Consider the following 24,859-nt stretch of genomic DNA (forward strand, 5'->3'; position numbering starts at 1 on the left):
TTAATGGATGATATATTTGTCATAAGTGTACTAATTTAAGATTTTTTATGGTTATCTGAGGTAAATTTGTCATAGGCGTACTACTTTAAAGTATTTCATGATAAAAAATTAATTTTGAGAAAATTTATCACAGTTGTTCAATTTTAAGATTTTTTAGGATATTAGTCATTTCTTTTTAAAATCAAGGAAAAAAAAACCTATAAGTGAATAAATTAGATATAATTTGACGTGATGAATGTTTGTAGATTGATCAAATTAATATTGATTTTTCGAAGGTAAGTAATAGCCTGGCTTATCAAGCCTTAACCAATTTGAAAATCCACACTTTTCCAAATCTAGAAAACAGACGGAATTCAAGGATTCCTCCTCGGGGCAAGTACTTTTATGCATACCTCTTCCAATTGATCTACACCATACTCTATTCTTGTAAAATGATACACACTAGCTAACAATCCACCGGGTACTACATCATAAGCACATTGGGAATGTAGATAATTGTAGCCATATACATATAAAATGACAACAATGGAATGCCAATCCTCAGGCTTTATTTGTAAAGTCTCTATTCCTTGATAATCGAAGCCCAAATATCTATAAACTAGTCCATGCTAGACTAGCCAAGGCATAAACGACCTTGCATCTTTTTTATCTCTCGCATTTTGATTTGTATTTTTATTTGTATAAGAAGATTAATTTGTTGTTTGTTATTCTATACAAAGGAATGTTGCCTAATTCACTAATTCGTGGGAAGATACTAAACTTTTGTATTTGAAAAATGTTTTAGGAGGTATCTCTGAAGTAGATGGTGATTGATAGAGTAATCCTTGATCATAATTTCCAATATGAATATTGCGTCCAACATGAAACTTGTGATTGGTATTAAAACACCAATTTTTCTTCTTGAGATTTAATTCGCTCTTCATAGATTTCTCTAGCTATTTTCTTACGAAGTTTTGTTATAACATTTATAACTGCCTCTGGTTTAGACAGACAGCCTGGCAAATAGACATCTACAGGAATTAGCTTATCGACTCCCCGAACAGTATCATACGAATCGGTACTAAACATTCCCTTTGTAATTGTACATGCTCCCATAGCAATAACATATTTTGGTTCAAGCATTTGTTCATATAATCTCACTAAAGAATGAGCCATTTTCATTGTTACTATGTCGGCTGTTAAAATGAGGTTTGCCTGTTTAGGACTCGATCTTGGTACCGGTCCATAATGATCAAAGTCGAATCATGAGCCTACTATTGAAGCAAATTCAATGAAGCAACAACTGGTACCATAAAGAAGCGGCCATAAACTAGAGAGCCTTGACCAATTTGAAAGATCATTTAATGTAGTTGATCTACATTTGGTAATCCATAAAAATAAGTATTGGTACATTATTAGAATACTTAGTAATTTCAAAAGTATAAATAAGTGTGGCACTTGTCAAAACTGGAAAGTTGCTAATGCTTGATAAGCCCAGCTATTGCTTAGTAATTTTATTAGGGTTAATATCAGGCCAAATTCCAAACTAGCATATTTGTAATAAATTTTTGTTAATTCTTGTTAAATTTTATCGTTAAATTACTTAATTGAATGATATGTGGTAATATTTTTTTGGATGACATATGATAGTTTCCGTTAAATTGAATTAATAACTTTGCCCTCATGCTTTTTTTTTTTTTCACTTATTACTTTGAATTCATTAATGACTTCAAGAGATGGTTTGGATTAACATCCCTTGTATTCTAATTGATGAAATGCGTTTTGAAAGCTAATTTGAGTCCAGCTTGATTGAGCTTTGACAGTTTCAAAGCCAAAAATGAACTCCGAGTTCAGCCCCATGGTCGACCATAAGTTTTCATTAAGCTCAAGCTAGAACTTCAACTCAAAGACGAATTAAAACTTAGGAACAAAAATGCAAATGTAAGCTATGGTATGCGTAATGCTAATTAATTTGCTACACTAGATGATTTTTGGTACAAAAGTTGTTTGAACTCGACCCAATTGGAAGCACACCAGATTGCTTCAAATAGGGGATTAGTGCAGAATCGCTGCTTCATCTTTTTTGCCATCGATCAATTGAGTCCTTGATGTTATATTTTGGACTCCTTAATGTTGCAAAAGAGGGGGGCAATCAAGTCCTGATTAAGCTCATCCTCGGTACATTTTCGACACATTTTCGACGCCAAAATCACATGACCCTCGCGTCCGTGGTCACGCGGCATTAGAAAGAGGGTTGCGTGGGATGCATGTAGGATTTCCAGCATGGAAGAGCCACCGACAGCCGCTTTAGGACTTGACGATGACATCATTTTTCAAACGTTAAGGATTTAATAGACTAAAGATAAGATTATAATTTCAAGGACTCAATTGATTAACAACCAAAATGTAAATTACTGACTGCACGTTCAAATAGCAAATGAACAAAAATATTCTCGAGCTATTCTGGTTTAAGTCTACGCAACCTTACCAAAATCCAAGGCCTTGAGCCCCTAGAAAACTCAATCATTATGCATGTGGGTTGTCAACAATGGAAGTGGAAAAATACCCAAAAAAAAAAAAATCCTAAACCTATAGCATTAGTATTAAGGGTTAATACCCTAAAAAACTCCAAACTGGTTCACTTATGATAAATTTACCCCAAACTATTTTTTTGACCATGAAAAACCCCAAATTGGTACACCTCGACAAATTTACTCCGATTGACTGTTAAAAACCCTAAAGTGGTATATTTATGACAAATTTACCTCAAACTAATTTATTCGACAATAAAAAATCACAAACTGGTAAATTTGTAACAAATATACCATCTCCTAAATTGGATTAATACCACAAAAAAATTACAAAAATTGTAAACTGTGACAAACCGAGCTTAAAATCCTAAATTGGTATATTAATTAACCTGTCACGTGTCATTTAACTTAATAATTTGATAGTAAAATTTAACGAAAATTACAAGAGGGTGAATTTGTCACAAGTTACCTGTTTGGGGTAAATTTGTCGCTGTGTGTACAGGCTTGGAGTTTTTCATGGTCAAAAAAATAGTTTGGGGCAAATTTGTCACAAGTGTACTGGGTTTAGTGATTTTTAAGGTATTAACCCTAGTATTAATTTAGTTATACTTTTCAATCGAATCAATTTAGTTATAAACCTTTTCACATTAATATCAATTCATTATTGCCGACCAATTTTGGCCAGCTAACGTTGATGACATGCCGGCCAAAAAACACTAATGTAGCAATTTTTAAATAACTTTTTTTTTTTTTGGTTCAATTTTTAAAATTAATTTTTTATTTTTTTTCCTCTTTTTTTCTCTTGGCCTCTTCTCTTGGAGGCTTGCCAGCCATTGGATGAGTTGGGCAAAGTCACCTTGCCCGCGGTCCTAGGTGAGGCCAAGCAAGGTTGTGACCCATGCTAGCTGGTGAGCCACTGGAGGCTTATCAGCCATTGTGGGAAAAGAAGGCCAAGAGAAAGAAAAGGAAAAAAAAGGAAAAGGGAAAAAAAATAGCAAAATTTAAAAATTATTTAAAAATTGCCATGTTAGCGTTTGTTGACCAACCAGCTTTCACGTTAGCGCCGACCAATTTGATCTAATTAAAAAGTTATGAGTTGAATTAATACAAATGCCATTGATTTAGAACTTTTTTGGTACTTTTCCCACGATGGAAGAGAAATAGTGTAGTGTGATACTTAATTCTGGTGTACGTATCATTCCAGTGTAAATACTGAAATTGTCTACTTGTGATGGGTCAAGTTGAAAAATAAATTGCAAATTCATTGCCACTCTGTTGAAAAGTTACCAAGAATCACTTCAATAGAAAATTCTTTTGTTTAGACCTCAGTTCACATGGATGAATCGACCATAATTCTTCAATGTTATGAATCGCATACTGGCAATTGCAACACCCAATCAACGACCTTGGTCTAGGCAAGTACGCATTTCATCTGCTTCCATTCCCCACTCATATCATCTACATATAAGTGAAACCCGATTCTCTTGAGAAGCTCTTGCCATGATACCGATCGATGGATTTCTTTGACTTCTACCAAGAAGTGTAGGTTGTCTAAAACTACTCATACATGGATCCACAATATATTAACTGGCCCAGGTCATTTGGTTCATTTCACCATGGAGCATTCTAAGGACTCCTCCATAACCTAGTTTTTGAGCAATCAAAGGTCACTATAATAGCCTATTTGACTATCCCAATAGGTGACGAAAACTAAAAAGATATTAAGACCCTGCATGTTTGTGTTCTTTTTATCTGTTCATGAATAGATTTTTTGTTTTTTTGTTCTGAACAAAAAAATAACAAAAACGCGTTTGTTTGCGTTTTTGTTCAAAATCTATTTTTTTGTTCCTGGAACAAAATTGGAACGGAAATGAGAAACAAAAAAAAGTTATTTTTTTGTTCCAGAAATACTTTTGAAGAACATTTTTTCTCTCCCCTTTATTTTCTTCTCTTTTTTTTCTTTGGCTGGTCGCCGGCCCCGCAAGGCCGAGGCGTCACCGGATCTAGTGAGGCCAAGCTCACCCAACCAAGGTGAGGTCGAGCCTCGCCGCGTCGCCGATGCTCGCCTCGCCATGGCCGGGTGAGCTCGAGCTGCCTAGATCCGGCGAGGCCAAGCCTCGCCAAGGAGGCCGCCCCGTCGTCCTGGCCGCTAGCCTCGGCATGGCCGGCAACTAGTAAAAAAAGAAAAAAAAAAAAAAAAAAAAATTAAGAAAGGAAAAATAAAATAAAAATATAAAAAAATTAAAAGAAATAATAAAAAAAGAATATAAACTTACCAAACGTGTTTCTATTCATTTTATTTATTTATTTCTAACAAGTTTTTACTAAACGCGTATTTTGTCAAAAATTGTTCCTCTAACAGAAATAATTTTTTCTATTTTGTTTTTTGAAACACTTTTGAACAGAAACACAAACAAACGCACCATAAGTTTCTTTGATAACCTTATATTGGATTGCTTAAAATGATTTAATCAAGTCCACACAACACTCTATCTAGTAAGGAAAAGGTAACTAAATTTGTTGAACAGAGTAATAATTTATGGTGATTAGGATCTTGCCAAATATATTTTTAAGAAAAAGCAACAAACTGAGACACAGTATTACAAAACACAGCCCTGATCTCTTGCTTGAGAGAGATTTTGCATTTTATCTTGACTTAAATATAGAAAATTGCAACATAATGCATCTCGATGGAGTGTTGAATAAAGACAATTGCAAACATAATGCAGCTCAATGGAGTGTTGGCAGCTTTATCTCAGTTTTATTTCAACACCGCTTTTTTTGCAGTACATAGAACAAGCATAAAAAACTCCAATGGAGACAAGCTCGTCCGGAAATATCAAGGCGCCCACAACAGGCATATCAGGAAGAAAATAGCAAATAGAACAAATTTTCAAGTATAAGAAATTAAAAGAGAGTTTCTATACCTTTCATCACAAACTCTTCTTTGCTAGTCCCCCGCTCTCCTGTAGAACAAGCTTTAAAATGGATAGTTTATCGGTTCAGGTTGCAGGGCTTTCTGCATGAGCTCGGTGTGTTCCTTAACATGCACCTGATAGAATCCAGTGGCTGTGGCAGCAGATGGAGCACGGCCAACGTATTTGATATCCTCAAAAGTTCCTCGGCCCAGTGCTTTCATTGCAGTCGAGAGACGGGGTGCAACGTAGCTGTAAGCACCCATGTTCATAGGCTCTTCCTGGCACCAGACTATTTCCGCATCTGAAGAGAAAAATGACAGAGGCTCAATCAATCATCAGGATCATGATTTATAACACAGGGAAGTAGTACTGTCAACTAAGCAAATCCTTCAGAATCAAGGGGGCAATACAAATTGACTGCGCGCAATTGACAGCTTCTGGAAAACAAGTGCTCCTGTTTACTATAGTCAATTGAAACGGAGGACCCTTGGAAATACAGTGTCCAGAACTAATATTATGATAAAACCCTATCACCAGCATATAAGGAGGGGCTAAGAGTGGCATCTGGACATCCACAGCTCCGATTTCTCACTCAGTGAATGCATTCTTTGTTTTTGCTAGAAACTGAACAAAAATTTTGCTCTTGCTACTAAAAAATTCTACATTCGCTCCACCATCAATTATCTTGGTTTTATGTATCCACTTTTTATTATTTAGTTTAGTTGGGATGCATTCATGTGACATCCACAAGAATGTGATAGGCTAGGTCTAAGGTCCGGTCATCTAGTGAGTACATAGAGAAAGGTAAGAGTAAGCTAAAGCTTATTGATGAGCAGATAATGTAATACTTATAATACATAGATAAATTTTCTAACATTCCAAGGGCATATATGCTTTAGTGCTGGTTGCACTACAATTAGCAAGTTAAGGAAACATACTTGGATATCGCTTCAACTCTCGTTGGACAAGATCATATGGGAAGGGGCACAGCTGTTCCACCCTACAAATTGCAACGTCCTTTCCGCCAACCTTCTTACGCTCCTCATCAAGCTCATAGTAAACCTGCAGTCCAGTAATTCATATAACGTTTGACTAAAATTTCTTGGGCAAAGAGACCAATGCCATGTAGCTTATCCTTTACCAGACGTGACACATAATGAAACAACATATCAGATAATACACTGATTTGTGAAAAGGAAAGGCGAGGGATACCTTTCCAGAGCAAAGAACCAGTCTTCTGATGCCCTCCTCAAGATCTGAGTGATCATTCTGGTCCTTAATGAGGCGCTTGAATCTAGTGCCCTGTTTGTCAAAACCTGGATGTCCTTGTACATCATCAAACTCGGATAGATTTGATTTGCAATCCTTATGCCGAAGCAAGTTCTTAGGAGCCATTACGATGAGAGGTTTACGGAATTCTCTGTTAATCTACAGTAATTGAAAATAGTTTCAGATACTGCTGAATGGTAATTTGAGCAAAAATAGGAATGGGAACCACCTAGCTGCACTGACCTGTCTCCGCAAGACATGGAAGTAATTAGCGGGAGTTGTGGTGTTCACAACCTGCCAATTGCATTCCTGAATCTGCTTTCGGAGAGTTGGCTCCATCTCAGGTATCGCATATGGGTTGTCATCACTCATCTGCCATCAAGTTCATGACCACACATTAGCCAAAGAAGCATACAAAAAAAAGCACATATTGTGCGAGAGCATGTGCGTGTGCACGTGCACAGAGAAAGAGAGATTTGAAAAATTCTCATTCTTTCAACCACAAGAAATTAGCAGACATAGATCTTGAGCCTTTTTCTTTTTTGGTCAAAGCCCTTGAGCAGCAAGAAAATATAGAACGATCTTACAATAATCACGCTTTTCAGATGAATACCTGAAGGAAACGCTCCAAACGTGCACTTGAATGTTCAGGGCCCTGGCCATCATAACCGTGAGGAAGCAGCACGACAAGCCCAGTTTGTCGTAGCCACTTAGACTCCCCACTACTCAAAAACTGGTCAAAATTACTTGAGCTCCATTGGCAAAGTCACCAAATTGAGCTTCCCATAGTACTAGGGAATTTGGATTTTCCATAGAGTAGCCCAATTCAAACCCAAGAACAGCAAACTCAGAGAGTGAGCTGTTGATAAGAGAGTGATAAAAGGAGAAAAAAAAAAGGTTAGACAGCAGCCTAAACAATCATTATTTAAAGAGCTGCTTAAGTCCCATATTTTTCTGTGACCAGTGTTTGGTGTTCATTAACCTAAACAGGAAAGGATGAACAAATAGCTAAAATACACTCAATACATTCTAAAGGCGGCATCGCATCAAATTCAGTCACATATATTCAGAACTGTAGTGAAGAAAAATCATAACTAGAAACTTAAAGCACTACCTAAATCCATGGTATAAGCAATCTTCAGGTACAGCCTGAAACAGAGGGATCATCTAGATGACTGAATGGTACAACTATATCAAACAAGCAGTAAATGAAGTTCTCATACTCCTAGTTATTAGAAAAGTTCATCCTCCAGATTAAGTACATTCATATAGAGTGGGAGTTGCATTGTCTCAATTAATGGAAACCTTTAATATTCAAGGAGCTTCTCCTTGTTTGACTACGTCAGAGATAATGCGTAAATGGCTCCAAATGATCTATGAAATACTGTATTAAGGAAAGCTCATGAAAAAATGACAAACAGTCCAATAAAGAATTGTTGAAGTCTTGAGTATGAACTAACAGCAGCATATACCTGTTACTAACTGTAAACATTTCCTCATTTTGATTCATCATCACATGGTCAAGAGGGCAGTACTGCTCCCCAGTTTCCTGATCATGAAGTACTGAATGCCGATGACTAAAGGTACCTCTTTCGACATCCTGACCGCTCAACCTAACATGGTTACCTTCTACGAGTAGTGTGGCAAAAGCAAGTGCTTCTGCCACTGCCCAATCAATACCTTCCCCAGTTTCAATCATCTGGGCTCGTTGATCATAGACCTTCTTCACTGCTCTGTGGGGCTTAAAGGTTTCAGGCAGAGTTGTAATTGCTTTGCCAACATTTTTCAGAATCTCTGGCTTCACACTGAATAACATTAGGAAAGTTTTAGTACAGTAAGTAAACAAAATCATTTTACATATGCATGCAGTGCGGAAGAACGTACCCAGTATTCCGGATGCGAGAAAGCTGTTCAGGTGATTTAAACCCAGACCAGTGAGATGAAAGCCAGTCCCTCCTTTTGGGAACATAATCTTTGCTAGCAAGGAATTCTTCATTGAGTATTGTATTAACCTTGCTTTGTATCTTCTCAATGTCCTCTTTGGTAACCTGCCCAGACTCTAAGAGTCTCTTTCGATAGATTTCAAGAGCAGAAGGATGATTTCGAATAACCTGAAATGAAGAAAAATCGCAAAAATAATTTTACCAATCTGAATAGACCAAGAAAACAATTAACACAGTGGCAGAGGAAAACAATTTACTCAGGTATATAGAATTCACCGAACTTCAAGGAATTAAAGCAAGTGATGCTCAACAATAGAAATGAATCGAAACACTTGTCATGGGATGCAGACCTTATACATTTTTGGCTGAGTGAAAGACGGTTCATCAATCTCGTTGTGTCCAAACCGACGATAACACACTAAATCAACCACCACATCTGAATGAAAAGTCTGTCGCCACTCAGCTGCAAGCTCACAGACATGAACAACAGCTTCCACATCATCACCATTCACGTGAAATATGGGGGCATTCAATGCCTTAGCAACATCAGTACAGTACTGAGATGATCGACCAGCCCTCGGGTCAGTGGTAAAGGCAACCTGGTTGTTTACGACTATATGTATTGTCCCACCAGTGGTATAATTTGGAAGGGCGCTAAGATGTAGAGTCTCATACACCACACCCTGTCCAGCAAAGCTACCATCACCATGAATCAGAATACCCATATTCTTTGTTCTCTCGACATCATTTGAGTAATACTGCTTGGCCCTAGTTTTACCAACCACCACTGGGTCCACAGCTTCCAAGTGACTTGGATTTGCCACCAATGACAAATGTATTCTTTTCCCACCCCGAGTTGGTCTATCATAGGAAGTACCCAGGTGGTACTTCACATCACCAGTACCTGTGTAAAGCCCAACTTCATCCACTGGTTTTGTACCGCCACTGAACTCGCTAAATATTTGTCGGAGTGGTTTTCGAACAACATTCCCTAGAACATTTAATCTACCTCTGTGAGGCATTCCAATGACGATGCTCTCAACCCCAAGATCTGCTGACCTATCAAACATTTCCTTCATCCCAGGAATCAGAGTTTCACCACCTTCAAGACCGAACCTTTTGGCTGTTGTCCACTTGGTGGCCAAGAAGTTTTCAAATTGTGTGCTCCATATAAGCCTATCAAGAATAACTTCCCGACGTTGGCGATTGTACTGCATAGGTGTTGGTGTTTCAATCTTATCTCTCAACCAGTTGCATTTTTCACGGTCAGCAATGTGCATATACTCATATCCAATGCTCCCACAGTAAGCCTGCTCAAGCCTGGTTAAAATGGATCTTAGTGTTTGGACTGGTCGGTTCTCAGACAAGAAACCAGCCATCCTCCATACCCCTATGAAAAATTCTCTGTCTAGATCAGCTTCAGTGAACCCGTAGAGAGCAGGGTCCAAATCAGATGGAATTTCTCTTTCCTCCAAACCCAGAGGATCCAATTTGGCTTTCATATGACCATTCACTTGGTAAGCCCTCACAAATAACAACAGACGCATGCTCTCTTGGATTGTCTGCCCTGAAATGCCGGGAGATGTTGCTGCTTGACCCACAAAGTTTCTAAAAAAATTGTCCCATGATTCATCAACGCTATTTGGGTCAGCCTCCCATGCCCTCTGAAGCTCTTCCAAGTAAACGCTACTTGTCCCATCCAAGAAGCTATCGGTAAGCCTTGAGAGTGGAACAGGGCGAGGGACAGGAGCAGCCTGTGCCTTTGGTCTAAAAGCTGTAGCATGAAAACATCGCTCTTGTGACGGAAGAATTCGTGATCTAGTCACATAGGATCTACTTTGAGAGAGAGCTCTCCTGACAACAAGCTTTGCTGCACTGGAACTTGCCCTAAACCACACCATTTTGATCTGACCAACTGACTAGGAAACCAGAGATGGACCCCCCCAAGCTCAAACTACAATCATCTGCTTCGAATGAAAAGAATATATGAAGATGTTAAGTAAACCACAGGATCGAGATGATAGGCAGGTTAGGACTCCCAACATAAAAAGGGAGACAATATCCATGGGAATCAGACCAGATGTAAAGCAATAGAAAATTCGATAGATAAACAAGCATAACAAATTTAAGATGCCCAAAAAATGTACACAGTGAAAAGATTTGTGAAGCCAAGAAGGGTGGATTTCTGATATCTAAGAAATGAGAAAGTAATTGCACTACTACAGAGGAACGATTGGACCATAAGCCAAAACTGTAACTTCCCCTGGATAATAGACCATGAGTAAAACCACTTAGAAAGGTATGCAATTAGAGAGAATAACAAGTTCACAGAAAAAATCTACACAACGGCAAAGAAATAAAGAGATATAACCCTATGCACATCCAATCTCTAGCTTTCTTTCTCCCAAGTTCTTCTAGATCCCCCCTAATCAGCTACACTATTCTTTTTAGTTTGATCCACGAGAAATTTTCCTTTTTTCTGCCGTCAAGACAAGTATGGATTGATACACGAACCTAGAAGAAAAAAACAGCATTCACAACGGGTCATTGAAACAAGTACGGTTGTCAGGCAGTCTATGTCCAGTAAAAATTACAAGATATTGAACCTCCATTGTTGCTTTTGTTTCATTCAAAACATTTGAAGACTTTCACAGGACACCATTTCAAGAAAAAGATTTTTCACCAGGACATTTTTCAAACATGAAGCACAGTCATGGACCCTTTCTAATAAAGTTCCAAGATTGATGAACAACTCAAGCAAGCAAGGGAGTGACAACCAATCACGGCAATCAGACTTGCTCTATCACCGAAGATCCACCAGGTCCCATATGGTCTCAATGAGAGAACGAAACATGGAACCGTAAGATTTCAAAAATTTTGCAAAAACTACTAAGGGAATTCTTTTCAAATCTCATACAGATCAAACATAAGGCTTCAAACAACGAAGTTCTTAAGTAAAATCCAAGCTACAGCGAATGGCATCCTTCCCACGAAACGATTTGCACTTCCGATGCCAAAATCACATAAAATCACCGAACAGCAGCTCGACTTCCTCCGAGAAGAAACTGACCCACAACCTATTTACCACAGGGCAGCTCAAATTCCGACAAGGCAACGACAACCCACATCAAGAAACGCAGAAAGAATCCCAGCAGCTGAATCCAACATGAAGAGACGAAGCTCGCGAGCAAGACTAGATTAAAAAAAAAAACGCAGCGAGAGCGAAACCCAGAAAGTCATTTCGAGCGGCGACGAAGACCCTCGAACGATTCATGGGTCCGTAACCAGATCAGACCAGACAAAGCCGCAAAGAACCAAGACACGATAAACCAAGAAACACAAGAAAAAACGAAAAATGTTCCCCAGGAAATCGGCGGCGACGAGGGACGAAGCTCCGTACCGAGAATCCGAGAGTGAAGCGAAATGGCCCGGATCGACACGCGAACCCTAGACGCCGCTCTTGTGCTGCCGCGCCCCTCCCTCTTCGCTTCCTTCCTTTCCTTCCCCTTCCGCTGCTTCCGAATATCGGCTCTCGCTTTTTTCTCTTCTCGCAGGTCCTCTGCGTCCCCCAATTTCTCCGCTTTTCCCATCCTCGCGTCGCCTTTGACTTGGACAGGTGGGCGCAGACCCGACCCGAACTACGGGCCTGTTTGTCGGGCCCGGTCCACAGAGACTTGTGGGCCTTGTTCCATAAGGCTCGCCATAGTGTCGGTCTGGTGAGAGGGATGAAGCCGAAGTCATGACTGACTTTGGTTTATCAATTTCCCGTCCAAGTCTGTTGAAGCTTCGCTGTGTAAACATTTGACCTGATATTAGTCCATAGCTGTTTATCTTCAACAAACTGAGTAGTTATAGGAATTGCAAGGATTTCATTCACTGTTTACTCATCTAACAAGTCGGGTAGAATTTGTTCGTTCCATTTAGGTTGCTTTTGGTTCAACTTTTTCAATATGCTTGTTTTAAATCATTTGCATTTTGCCAAGCCCCTTGAAATAGCTGAACTAAATGGAGCTTTAGTATCATCCCTAATAATTAAGTCAGCAACTTTATGAGGCTCTTTCTTGGTTGCTAGCCCCCTAATCACTCTTCTTTGAAGCCATTCATCTTCTCAAATGTTTATTTATTCCCCATTTTTTGCTGATCATATAACAGAATGGGAGATTGCTTCTCTACATATATTAAGCTTTGCCAACCCTATTATGGAGAGATCCCTTCCCCTCATGCCAAAGATCATAATGAGGAAAATAAGTTCCTTTTCGTAAGTGACTCCATCGTGAGGATGGAGTTTGTATCATTCACTAAACTTGTTTCCCCAACATTGCCCTATTAAGGTGATCAAATGCCTAAATCCAATCGCATTTTCATCCTTTAGGAGTTGTAACACTTCCCATTTCCACCTATGCTAGCTAGGTTATTTACCATTTTTTCCACCAAAAAGCTATAATTTTTTATTCAATAGGTGGAATTTTAAATATGAACATTGCATACTGTGGCAACACTGCATCACATCTTTAAGTAAAATTACCTTTCCTACTTTTGACGTTAATTTTTCGTTACAACCTTTCATGTTCCTCCTTACCAATGTCCAAGCAAAGGTCTTGGCTCGCAATCCATATTCTTTCTCAAATTTCGTGGGAAACCCATGCTGAAATAAATCCTTGACTTTTTCAATTTGATTTTCTTGATTAGATGCAAAGCAATACTGATTTAGATTTTATTTATTTCGTAGAAAATTTGACATCTCTAGATATGTTTTCCAAAACATCATTTTCAAGAAAATGACAATATTTTTTACTGTGTAGTTGAATTTTGAAAATGAACTAGAAATTATTTTCTTCTATTTGAAATTGAAAACTTGCTTTTATTTTCCTAAATAATACATGTACTTTTCAAGTGATACAAGGACTACACATGTTGTATATTGAAATTTGGACCAAAAACCTTGACATTTGGATATAGGAATTTTGAAACTTGCACACGGGTTCTCAACAATTGGGCCCAAGGACACCAAGTCCATAAAGGCTGGGCCCATGTCCCCTAAGACGAAGTCAAAGACCCTGTTGTATTTGATTGGTCCCCACAAATTAATTTTTCCTATCAACATTCTTTTTCATCGAGGTGGAAATAACTACTTTAATAAAAAAGAGAATTAGTTTCCTTTTTATTTGTTCTGTGATAGAAGCTGCACTTTTCTTTTTAAGTTAACAAGATCTCAAGTATCATATGATAACCATACATGACAATTCTCACAACAATAAAATATAAAAGAAGGAACACATATGCATCCTTTGAAAACAGAACTGGAAACAAAGTATCACCAACTATGTTCTCTTAAGAATTTCTCAACCCATTATTTTATGGTGATTTGCAGTCTTCCCAATAAATGCCTTTACCACTTTTTCATCCTCTACTAGATAGTCAGAGACCAATGAAATGGTACCTTCACCAAATCCATCAATTTTCATCACCTCGCTGCAGAGTTTAGAGTAATCCATCTTACCTGGTTCCAACGACTTAATCGCCAATGTCAATTCTCTAAGTTGTGCCGAAAGTGATGCACACGTAGCATTGTTGCGAACCTGCATGAAGGCAACATGGTCGGGAAGTTAATAGTTAAAGATAAAGATAAAATTGAGGAGTTCCTGAGTACTCATAAAGGCATTCGAATTTGAGGTGAAGACGAAGCTTTTAATCAATTCGCTTACCGGAGGGATCTTGATCGCTAATCGTGCAGGCAAGTCCATGAAAAAGACTTGGGAGGTGGAGGCAAAAGGAGCCATGACTATCTGACAGCGAGAACATATGTAATGTGAGAAGATCACATCAATGTTCAAGCATTCTTATCTGGGACTGATCAAGTAGAGACATTTTTCGAGATGATGTGTGGGCGAAAAGAGCAAGTCTAAGCTTGTCTTTACAAGCTTAAAATAGGAACTACTGAATGGTAGGGTACGCTCCGATACTTGGAAGAATTTCTCAAAAATGACAACATCACTCATGTATATGTTTAGTTAAATTTGCATATCAATGACGTCCATAATTTGTAACTCACTAGATCGATGTTAAACGACACCGAAGATGCTTGTAGTAATACAACATCCTTTTGTTCTTGGGTTTTGCAATAGTTACAAGTCAAAACGTTTAATTGGTGATGACATGCTCAAGTTGTATACAACTCCTTATTGTCATCAAGCATATCTAGTAACAACTTTAGTTGACCTGTATCCATCTCAGGAGCAGCCATTCGAACCAAAACCTAGCTTTCCTCCGGCAACATTTTACACAACCTCAAACGTCTTCTGCTGCACATTCCCGTAAATGCCCAGATCACTATCAGCAATATTCGCTGCAAACGCTAGGCAAACTTGCGAGGCATTTGCGACCTATAATATCCCGATAGCTTCCAAATTGACGTTGACTCCCCCGGCGAAAGAGAACGTTATTATCGGGACCGTAACGGTGCTCTCTTGCTAAATTCATAGCATGTATTGAGAAAAGCAAGTGCCGGTGCCGCCATGTAATTCACCATTGCTTTCTTGAATGCTCTCTTGTAATTTGCGAGGCCATCGGTGAGGCTCGACCTCACCCAAGCGGCGTGAGGTTGGCCTCACTAGGCCAGGGTGAGGCCGAGCCTCGCGCCGCCTAGGCAAGGTTGGGCCTTGCTAGTGGCCTCGTGAGGCTCGCGTGGCCACCGAGGCCACCGGCGAGTCTTCGGTGAGCTTGCCGGAGCTCGCCCAGCCGATTCTGGCTATCGCCGTGGCTGGCGATCGACCACAAAAGAAAGGAGGGAAAAAAAGAAAAAGAAAGAAAAAAAAATGAAAAAGAAAAAAAAAAATGAAAAATATAATAAAAAATTAAAAAATTAAAAGAAATAACAAAATTATACAAGTTTACCAAACACATTTCTATTTCTAGAATAGAAATTTTTGTAGTTACCAAGCATGTTTTTATACTCATAAATTGTCCTCGGGAATATAAACAAAAAAAAAGTATTTATGTTAAAAAATTATTCCCTAAAACAAAAACTTACCAAACGTGTCCTGAGTGATCATGTGTGGTTGGTCATTTTCATTCTATTCTATTTCTAGAAAAACAAGAAAAGAAAGCAATCATTAGAATTGGAATTGCAAGACAGTAAATAAACAATCAAGGAAAGTAATAAATCTATCATGCAATCCTAAAAAATATAAAAGAGAAACACAATTGAAAAAAATGAGAGAAAGAGAAAAATTCGCAACTCGTCGGGTTTTATACAACAAATGAAACTCGAGACATATGTCGGGAAAATGAATAGTACATGATAATGGTCGGAATGGACATCGACCTCCACCATCTTCACACTTTCTCTATCTTCGGGTTCTAATCTAAACCTAATCTAAGAAACTTATAACTAGGTACATATAATGGAAAGAAACAAGCATACACATCAAAATAATAAAAAGCAAGACATCATGTCGAGATCCATCATTTAAAGGAAGTACAAGACGAAAGTCAAATTTTAGGACCTTAGGGTCGGTCTTTGTCTTTCATGTGAAGGTCTTACTAAGACACTTACCCAATCCATTTTTGTGACTTATAGTAATTGTTGACCAATTATATTCTTGCATGGTCATAATCAAGCGATTTATGTGATCCAGGGTTTTCCCTCGTTATCATATATCTAAAAGTCACATGCATTGCAAAAATGTAAACATGGATGCAGGTCTTTTGAACCTTGTTTCTCAACCAATCAAGCAAGAAAGTGAACTGTCAACGGATCACTTATTACCAAGGGCATGCGTCAATCACAAACACAAGCAATTTCTAATGCATGATGGGATTATATGTATGAAGGGTACATGTGATATTTCAAAAACATATCTCAGAATCATTTATGAAAAGTTTTGAGATAATGTGATGTCTTAGCTATGAAAGACATCCAATTGCCAAGACTAACCCGGGTTTGCGTAAATGCACTCACAAGTGTTGTAGGTATTTTGAATACAATTCAAACTGTGACTTTCACGATGTCAAAATAGAATTTTAAAAATATTTGAAAATATTTAGGATTAAGGAATATCTAGGCTATAGAACACATTCAATTGCTAAGGCTAGCTCGGAGCTGTCTTAAATGCACTCACAAGCGTTGCGGGCATTTTGAATGTAGTCTAAACCACGATTTTTCCGTAAGACAAGGGTATTGAAGGTGAAGCTGAGTGTTTGTTGAGGCCATGATCACAAGCATTGTGCTCTAGTACTAATTTGTTGAGGCCATGATCGTAGCTCTGGCTCATCATAGCTAGTGTTGACAAGTTCCCACATACTGTAGGCGCCAAGTAGAGCTTTTATTCTGACGACCCAGTTACCATAATTATCTTTGGTAAGACGAGGGTATTGAAGAAGAAACTGAGTGTTTGTTATAGCCGTGATCACAAACCGTGCGCTCTAATACCAATTTGATGGGATAATTTGAAGATGAAACGCTTGCAACTTACTCAAAGAAGAGAAGGAAATAGGCTTTTCATTTAATTCACTTTATTTTACCTTAACAGGAATGATTACAAGACTCCTCTATTAATATATCTGTTACATAACATTTGTTCATTCTATTAAATGACTCACTAGTGTTCCAAGAAGATAAGATCCTAGGAACTTACAAAACATTGATTACGCCTAGAAACATGAATAGTCAAGACATAAACATACGAACAGATTCATTAAAAGTAATAAAACAAATATGACTATTCTTCAATACGAGTACCGAATAGTCTTTGGTATCAATTCTAGGATCTCAGTGTCGAAGTATTGGCAACGATGAATTTGGTTTAATTTCTAACATTGAGCATGTCCACAGATAACTTTCGTTTTGGTCCATCCATCTTAGGAACAGCCATTTGGACCAAAGCCTAGCTTTCTTCCAGCAACATCATAAATCACTTCAAACGTTCTCTGCTGCGTATTACCATAAATGACCAGATCACTATCAGCAGCATTCGCTGCAAAAGCTAAGCAAACATGCGAGGCATCCTCGACGTAAAATATCCCGCTATGGTCCAAGTCGATGTTCACTCCCTCGGCGAAAGAGAATGTTATCGATGGGATCACGACTGTGCTCTCCTTGCTAAAGTCATAACAAGTATCGAAAAGGGAAACTGCCGGCGCTGTCCTGTAATTCGCCATCGCTTTCCTGACTGTGGTTCTCAAGGCGCTATACGCTGTTGGAGGTAATCGAGTAATGACAGTTCCTGAGTCGATAACCGCGCCTGCATTTGAAAAGACCGTCGATGGTATTGATAGAGGTTTTCCTTCTACACTGATTCCGATGATACTTATTCCATAGAATTCCGAGTTTTGTGGGACCGTCGATAACGGCGTGAAGCTAACTGAGCACGGTGCTCTGCCGTCCTTACCGAAAGTCAAGTGTCCAGTGAAGCTAGTGGAAGAGGGCAAGCAGTAGGAGAAATATTTGTCATATTTGGCCGCGGTTTGTTCCACGATGGAGGTATCGCTGTCTGAGAGTCCGATCAACCCTACAGCTCTGCCAAAGAGGCCTTGGTTGTTCTCACCGCAGCCGAATTCGAAATTGTCGATCACCTCCGTCGGCGATATTGTCAACTTCTCAGTTGCCAAGAAGCCTATCGAAAATGAATCGTCCCCATATCTGATGGAGTATGGACAAGTTCCGTTGCATTGCGAACCACCTTAAAGATCCAAGAGCATAATACATTGCTTTAATTACTTCTGGTTATTCTTTCTTGTGATGGTTTTTAACTTTAGAATCAGAGATTCCTCATCTACGCTTGAAAAATATTCTAGTAGGACATCATAAGAATCAAGTATCTCAAATGGGGTTGATATTACCTTGGCCGGAAGAAAGTTGAGAGCAAGCTGTCAAGGCACATGAGACATTGGCATAGGAGGACGATCGCGATGGGTTAAAGATTGGGTCAGACTGATTGTAGCAAGATCCCACGCATGGCTTGCACTGGGTCCACGTGAGAGGGCTGCCGGTGTCGAAAATGAGAGTGAGGTCCTTTTTCGGCGTGCCGAGGCCAACCTTCACTAAGTAGTTGCCAGTGCCAATGGTGATGCCAGACTTCACTGGAAGGGTCACTGCCGAAGCTTTTAGGCTGTCTTTGCTGTTGGAGGATTTGGATTGAATCCACTTGACCCTGGATTCATCTTGGAGCAGGATTTTGGTGTGATTCAGAGGATTTTGGTCTTGAACAAGCTGAGAGCATGGGCCATGCTTGTGTATTACCTCCAAGGTCGACTTCCGGTTGGTAGCTGAAAGCATGTCGTGTGAGAGTAAGAGATTCGAAGAAATAGGGGAAAAGTGCCAAAAAAGTCTTAAACCTTTTGGCTTTGTGCCGATTTAGTCCTAAATCTTTTTTTGGTGCCGATTTAGTCCTAAACCTTTTACGTTGTGCCAATTTAGTCCTTTCCGGCCAATTTTGGCGGGTTTGCTATTTGGACGCCGCCAGTGACGTGGCCTAATCGGCGACGTGTACAATTTTAATAATATTTTAATAATATTTTATATTTTTAATTTTAATTTTATTCTTTTATTTATTCTTTTTATTTTTATTCTTTTTTTCTTCTCATCTTCTTCCTCCAGCCCGGTCGCCGGAGCTCGGCGACCCGGCCGAGGCGACGGCGGCGAGGTCGACCTCGCCGGCCACCTCGCCGGTGGCGCGGGCGGCCTCGCGCCGAGCGGGCGGCGTCGCCCTCGCCGGATCTGGCGGACGAGCCTCGCCCATGGCCGGCGAGGCTCGACCTCGCCGGATCCGGCGAGGGGCGAGCCTCGCCCGCCGGCGCGAGGCCGCCCTCGCGGCTGGGTGGTGGCAGGGGCTCGCCCTCGCCGGATCGGCGAGGGTCGAGCCTCGCCCATGGCCGGCGAGGGCGAGGCCAGCTGCCTCGGAGAACCCCGGGAATCACAAAAGCCCCACCCCAGACGGATCGCGCGGCGCGAAACAGGTGAAAATCCGGGGCCGAGCCGCGCGACCGAAGAAACCCCGAGCTCCGTAAACCCTAGAGACGATGACGACGACGACGACGAGCGGAGGAGGGAGGAAATTTCTAGGCGAGATTGGGATCGGAGAACGGAGCCGGGGAGGAGTCCGGCTAGCCTCGCGCCGAGGCGGGGCTCGACCCTCGCCGGATCCGGCGGCGAGCCTCGCCACCCGGGCGCGAGGCGGCCTCGCGCGGGCGGGCGAGCCTCGGCGAGGTGGCCGGCGAGGTCGACCTCGCCGGCCGTCGCCTTTGGCCGGTCGCCGAGCTCCGGCGACCGGCTGGAGGAAGAAGATGAGAAGAAAAAAGAAAAAGAAAAAGAAAAAGAAAAGAATAAAAATAAAAAGAATAAAAATAAATAAAAAATATTAAAAATATTAAAATATTATTAAAAATTGTACACGTCGGCGCCGATCGCCACGTCGGTGGCTGAGTCCAGTCAGCAAAATCCGGCCAAAATTGGCCGAAAAGGACTAAATTGGCACAACGTAAAAAGGTTTAGGACTAAATCGGCACCAAAAAAAGGTTTAGGACTAAATCGGCACAAACCCAAAAGGTTTAGGACTTTTTTGGCACTTTTCCCAAGAAATAGTAATTAGATAATCCACTGGTGAAAAGAACAACAATCTATTTTCTATCTTTCCATTCAACGAAGACTTCGGTTTGGTCTGGTCAACCTCTTAAACATGTGTTCCCACTCTCTCCTTTCAAACGACTTAGCTTCTTGAATGGGACAAATCCATATGATCACCATCACTGCATGACCAAGTCCCCCCACTAGGGCTAATGCAAAAGAGACGGATCACCTTCCTATATGTCTTCTTCTAATCACCCTCCCGCCTCTTAATTTCCCCATTAATAGAGTCTAAAGCAAAGGCAACTTACCCCTTACCGAAAAAAAAAAGCAAAGGCAACTTACCCAAGTTGTATCAGAACCAAACAAAAGTATCTGTGTGAAAAATGAGGAGGATTCCATGGTAACTCACATGTGCAAGGCATGAATTGAGAGAGAGAGAGAGAGAGAGAGAGAGAGAGAGAGAGAGAGAGAGAGAGAGCTACCTTTTGTAGTGGAAGGTGAGCAAGAAGTAGAGGGCAATAGAGAACCAACTGGTACAGTGCGGCTTGTAATCTTCCCTTCTACTCCATAAGTATAACCTTGATGCATGAAGCAGATCATGAGGACATGGAGAGAGAGAAAGAGCAAAGCCCTCCTAAACACGCAAAAAAAATTAGCCTTCCATCGATGCGATGCCAAAAGGAAGTAAAACGTATTTGCTTTTCCAAGGTATTGCCGATATTGCTCTCTCGTTCTGCCTCTTATATAAGACTTGTCGGCCGGCAGTCGTGCTTAAGATTAGACAGCCATACACGCCATCCTTCTTAAAATTAATCAGTTTTTCTGGTCTGTTCGGTTATGTTATATGGAGTTTTAATGACTTACTGAAGGAACATCGCCTTCCTCCCCTCCACTGGTTAAACAACAATTATCGGGCACGAGAACCGGCCATATATCTAAAGAGATTGACAAGTTTTTCTCCGACCCTTGATGGAAGGGACACTAACCATACTTCTGATTGGTGGGTCAATAATAACTCGCGTACAAACTTAGTCAAAATAAAATGTGGGTGATGTCTATACTCGTGACCACCATTTAGAGATATGGTTTGAGGGAATTTAGGAAAACACGTCCCAAAAGAATATAATAGGGGATAAACTGTAGTCCACTCGTGTATTATTATGTGATGTTATGCTACTTGAATGTGCGTTCATTTCACGAAAAAGGAGTAATTTGAAAAATATTTTTTAAAAAATGATTAAATATCACTTAAAATAATACGTCAATGAAAAATATTTTAATTATCCAGAAAAATGTTCTAACATAAGTTATTATTGGTAATGAAATTTTTTTCCATTGATAATATTTCAAACAATACAAGTTATCAATTTTGGGAAAATATTTTATAAATTATTTATTTTCACAAAGTAAATGAAATCTAAAGAGAAATTACAATGGGAAAGTAATACGTACTATGATGCTTATGGGGCAGAACGTCGAGTAGTTAATCACTCTCTCTTTTTATTTTTATTTCAGAACCCCCTTCATCACTTTTAATTGCTAAGTTACAGTTTGAAAAACTGACCGGCTATTTAACAGCGGTCGACGTAGGATGTGTAGAAAAATAGAAAAGAGTACGAGGGCCGTGTCCATTACGTTTTATGTAGGTGTAATTAGTAATTACTTACTGTTCAAGGAATAAGACGCGGCAAGGCAGTGGTTGCCTCCCTCCACTATACTTTTGTAGGGACATCATAGTATATGTCCAACAATACTTCACGTTGAGTAATTTATTGGTTAAGTACCAACGTATGCACCGCCGCAAAGTTAGTGTAGCGAGAGATGAGGATTTCGTTAGATGCAGGAATGGTGAGAGAAGACACGGTCATTGTAACATCCTAGGTCTCCACTGTACACATATTGTCCGCTTTGGATACTAAGTCTTCATGGTTTTGTTCCTCTCGAGGCAGCCCATACTACATCGAGAAAATGCGCATGTACAGTTAGAGGAACCCATGTCTTATAAGCTAATCCAGGACTTTCTTCCTAGGCGATGTGGGATAAGAGAAGAGAGGGACCTCTTCCTTGCGCACGTCGGACCGCCGCTGGGGCCATCACAGTCACGAAACAAGTCTGCCTGGGGAACTACACGTGTTGCTCCGGTCATAGATGAGATAAAACGAGCTAATTTTTTGATGACTTGGCCGCGTGGAACGAAAGACTTTCGGATGATCTTGAGGTGAAGGCTTGAAAAGAGGATGGAGACTAATGTGAAAACGAGTGGGGAAAGTTCTAAAAGGAGAAAGCAACGAGGAAAGACATGGAAAGACTTGAAAGAGAATAAAGCGCAACCGCATACACGTAAATCTTGTCCAATTAGATTCCAAAAGTACCAATTAGAATATTTAAATGTACTATCAGAAATCATGCCAAAGCGTAAAGGGATGTTACAATTTTTACTTGACTGCACTTGCTGTAAATCAAAATTATGTTCTTAATATTAAGAAATTATATTGATAATTGCTTCAATAACTTGATGGGAAAATGTGATACCGAGAAGGTTTCTTTGGGGTGCTAACTCTTCCTCATACGTAACCAAACCCTAGATGAATATTCTTTCTAGATCTCACAATATGATTAGTTCCTTCAAATGCTCACCTAGGGCCTTTAAAAAAATGATTGACGATGAGTCCACCGCTTTGTTTCTATTTCCAAACCATATATTTAAGTTTCCGGAAATTTCTCCCTTAATAGCATATTTCACTCTCGGCCTCCAGTCCGATTTGGGGGAGGCGCTACCCCTACATGTGCAAAGGATTCCGAAGATGAATTGATCCCGTCGGCTGGTTTTCTTTATTTTTTGTATGGTTCTTCCCCCCTTTCCCCTCTTTTGAAACAAACATGTACCATGGTATCATTGTGATTCCAGTAGGAACGTGAAACTTGACGAAGCTCACTTCTGATAGAATGTTAGAAGTTCCAATCTTAACTTAATCTAATAGAAAAAACAAAACCATATCATATCAAGATATGATGTGACCTAGTTGGCTGTTAACAATATGATGCAACGCATTGCCACATAATTGCATCTCTTTCATCTAATTCAAGGCGAAAAGGCAAGATTTCGAAGAGGGACTTCGAGACATGCTACTCAATGCGCCCACATATAATTTGCAAGTCACATGACTGAAGTTGGGGGCATCGATAGACACTAATGAAATTAATTGAAGTTAAAGTATCATATTATCACAATATATAATCAAGTAAATATCAATTACTTGAGCTAGTGTCACCCTCCCCTCCATTTGTTTTAATTTTATTTGATTCTTTTTTGTACTTTTCCTCTTTTTTCTCTTCTAATCTAGATTTGGGAGCGGTGCTCTCCCAATCTAATTCTAAATTTGAGAGTTTGAACTCTTCGAATTTAATTCTAGACTTAAGAGTTATTCTCTCCCGATTTAGATTTTGGGAGTTTGATAATGTTTTAAGGGATTCGATACCCCTATGCTCTGTCATGTGCATAAGTCCTCTGTCTTTGGTTTCAATGATGATTGCAGGAGTCTTGGCATCTTGCTAAACTATGAAGATTTGCTCTTCCAAAGGTTAGATCTTTATGTATTGAACCTATTTTGGTTGTCTCTATACGACGATGGTGTAGAGGAAGCCGAACCTTAGTGCGCACAGCTAACTGGCAATGCCATAGTTAATGGAGAAGAAATTTTTGGCGTGTGCTCATTATTAACGATGATATGAGATCCAGTGATTGGCTGCCAATTATTTTGCTTGACAAATATGTTCTTTTGGAGCAGTATGTGCTTAATCTTGCCAATGCTTTGTTGATCCTCATTGTTTTCTGAATTTGGCTTTATTTTGCAGTATTCTAGCCTTTGCTTTTCTCCAATTTGCTTTATCATGAAAGTTTATGTACTTCCTGCATATCCTTTTGAGCCATGAATACAATTTTTTTTGACAAAAAAGAATATCAATTACTTGGTAAAATAATATGTAATGCCTTGTGCATATATATTTGCTCATAAGTCTTTGTATTATCCATACGTCATATTATTCGGATAATTCAAGGTACTGAAATTGCCACGTGGCCCTTGATGGAAATTGCTACTAATTTTGGTCACACACAAGTTACCAAATAACCTATAATTAATTTTCGTCACTTACTAACTTTTTATCTCACTCAATTCGAGAAGTATTAACATTTATTTATACTTTCAATAGTGCCAACTGTTTTATTAATCTATCAACATCTCTTTTAGTGGCCCATCAACTGTGTTAAATTAGTAATTTATACATGAAATCGCCAACATTAGTTTAGTTTATTTTACAACAGTTGTCAACAGTTGTCACTTCATGTTCCCAATTCATGTCAGTAACTTATTAACGTTTTACTTGTTAGGTTTCGAAATAACCAAAATTCATCAACATTAAGTTACCAACTGTCTTTTATCAATTTTCATCTTACATGATTTTGAAAAGTTTTAACATATATATACTTCTAAAATTACCAACTACTTTAATAATTTATCATTATGCATTTTCTAGCTCACCAACTGTGTCAAAGTTACTAACTTTTATTCGAAATTACAAACTATAGTCTGTTTAATTTACCAACATTTTCAACATTAAGTTATCAACCAATTTTAGTTACTTGACAACTAT

The 24,859-nt window shown here is 39.4% G+C and overlaps 2 protein-coding genes across 2 annotated transcripts; both read right to left on the bottom strand.

Moving 5' to 3' along the window:
• Window positions 1-5,222: 5,222 nt before the first annotated feature.
• LOC104453156 (2-oxoglutarate dehydrogenase, mitochondrial) lies at window positions 5,223-12,200 on the bottom strand. Its single transcript, XM_010067682.3, is given in 10 exon segments — window positions 5,223-5,729; window positions 6,367-6,490; window positions 6,641-6,856; window positions 6,941-7,069; window positions 7,311-7,441; window positions 7,444-7,556; window positions 8,170-8,502; window positions 8,582-8,808; window positions 8,991-10,604; window positions 12,041-12,200. Coding segments are annotated over 9 exon segments (3,063 nt in total). The 5' UTR covers window positions 10,542-10,604; window positions 12,041-12,200; the 3' UTR covers window positions 5,223-5,490.
• A 5,299-nt stretch (window positions 12,201-17,499) lies between these two features.
• Window positions 17,500-18,916, bottom strand: LOC104455302 (aspartyl protease family protein At5g10770-like). Its single transcript, XM_039317666.1, has 2 exons — window positions 18,481-18,916; window positions 17,500-18,320 (listed from the first exon to the last, which is right to left on the bottom strand). The coding sequence occupies exons 1-2, from the start codon at window positions 18,914-18,916 to the stop codon at window positions 17,500-17,502; spliced, it is 1,257 nt and encodes a 418-aa protein (XP_039173600.1).
• Window positions 18,917-24,859: the final 5,943 nt, after the last annotated feature.

This window comes from Eucalyptus grandis, chromosome 7, assembly GCF_016545825.1.
Source record: "Eucalyptus grandis isolate ANBG69807.140 chromosome 7, ASM1654582v1, whole genome shotgun sequence".
Lineage (NCBI taxonomy): Eukaryota > Viridiplantae > Streptophyta > Magnoliopsida > Myrtales > Myrtaceae > Eucalyptus > Eucalyptus grandis.

Excerpts from the sequence above, each read along its gene's own strand:
- LOC104455302 (XM_039317666.1), bottom strand. The coding sequence starts at position 18,916 with ATGCTTTCAGCTACCAACCGGAAGTCGACCTTGGAGGTAATACACAAG. Across the intron at positions 18,321-18,480 it reads TCAACTTTCTTCCGGCCAAG|GTGGTTCGCAATGCAACGGA; the intron begins GTAATATCAACC and ends TGGATCTTTAAG.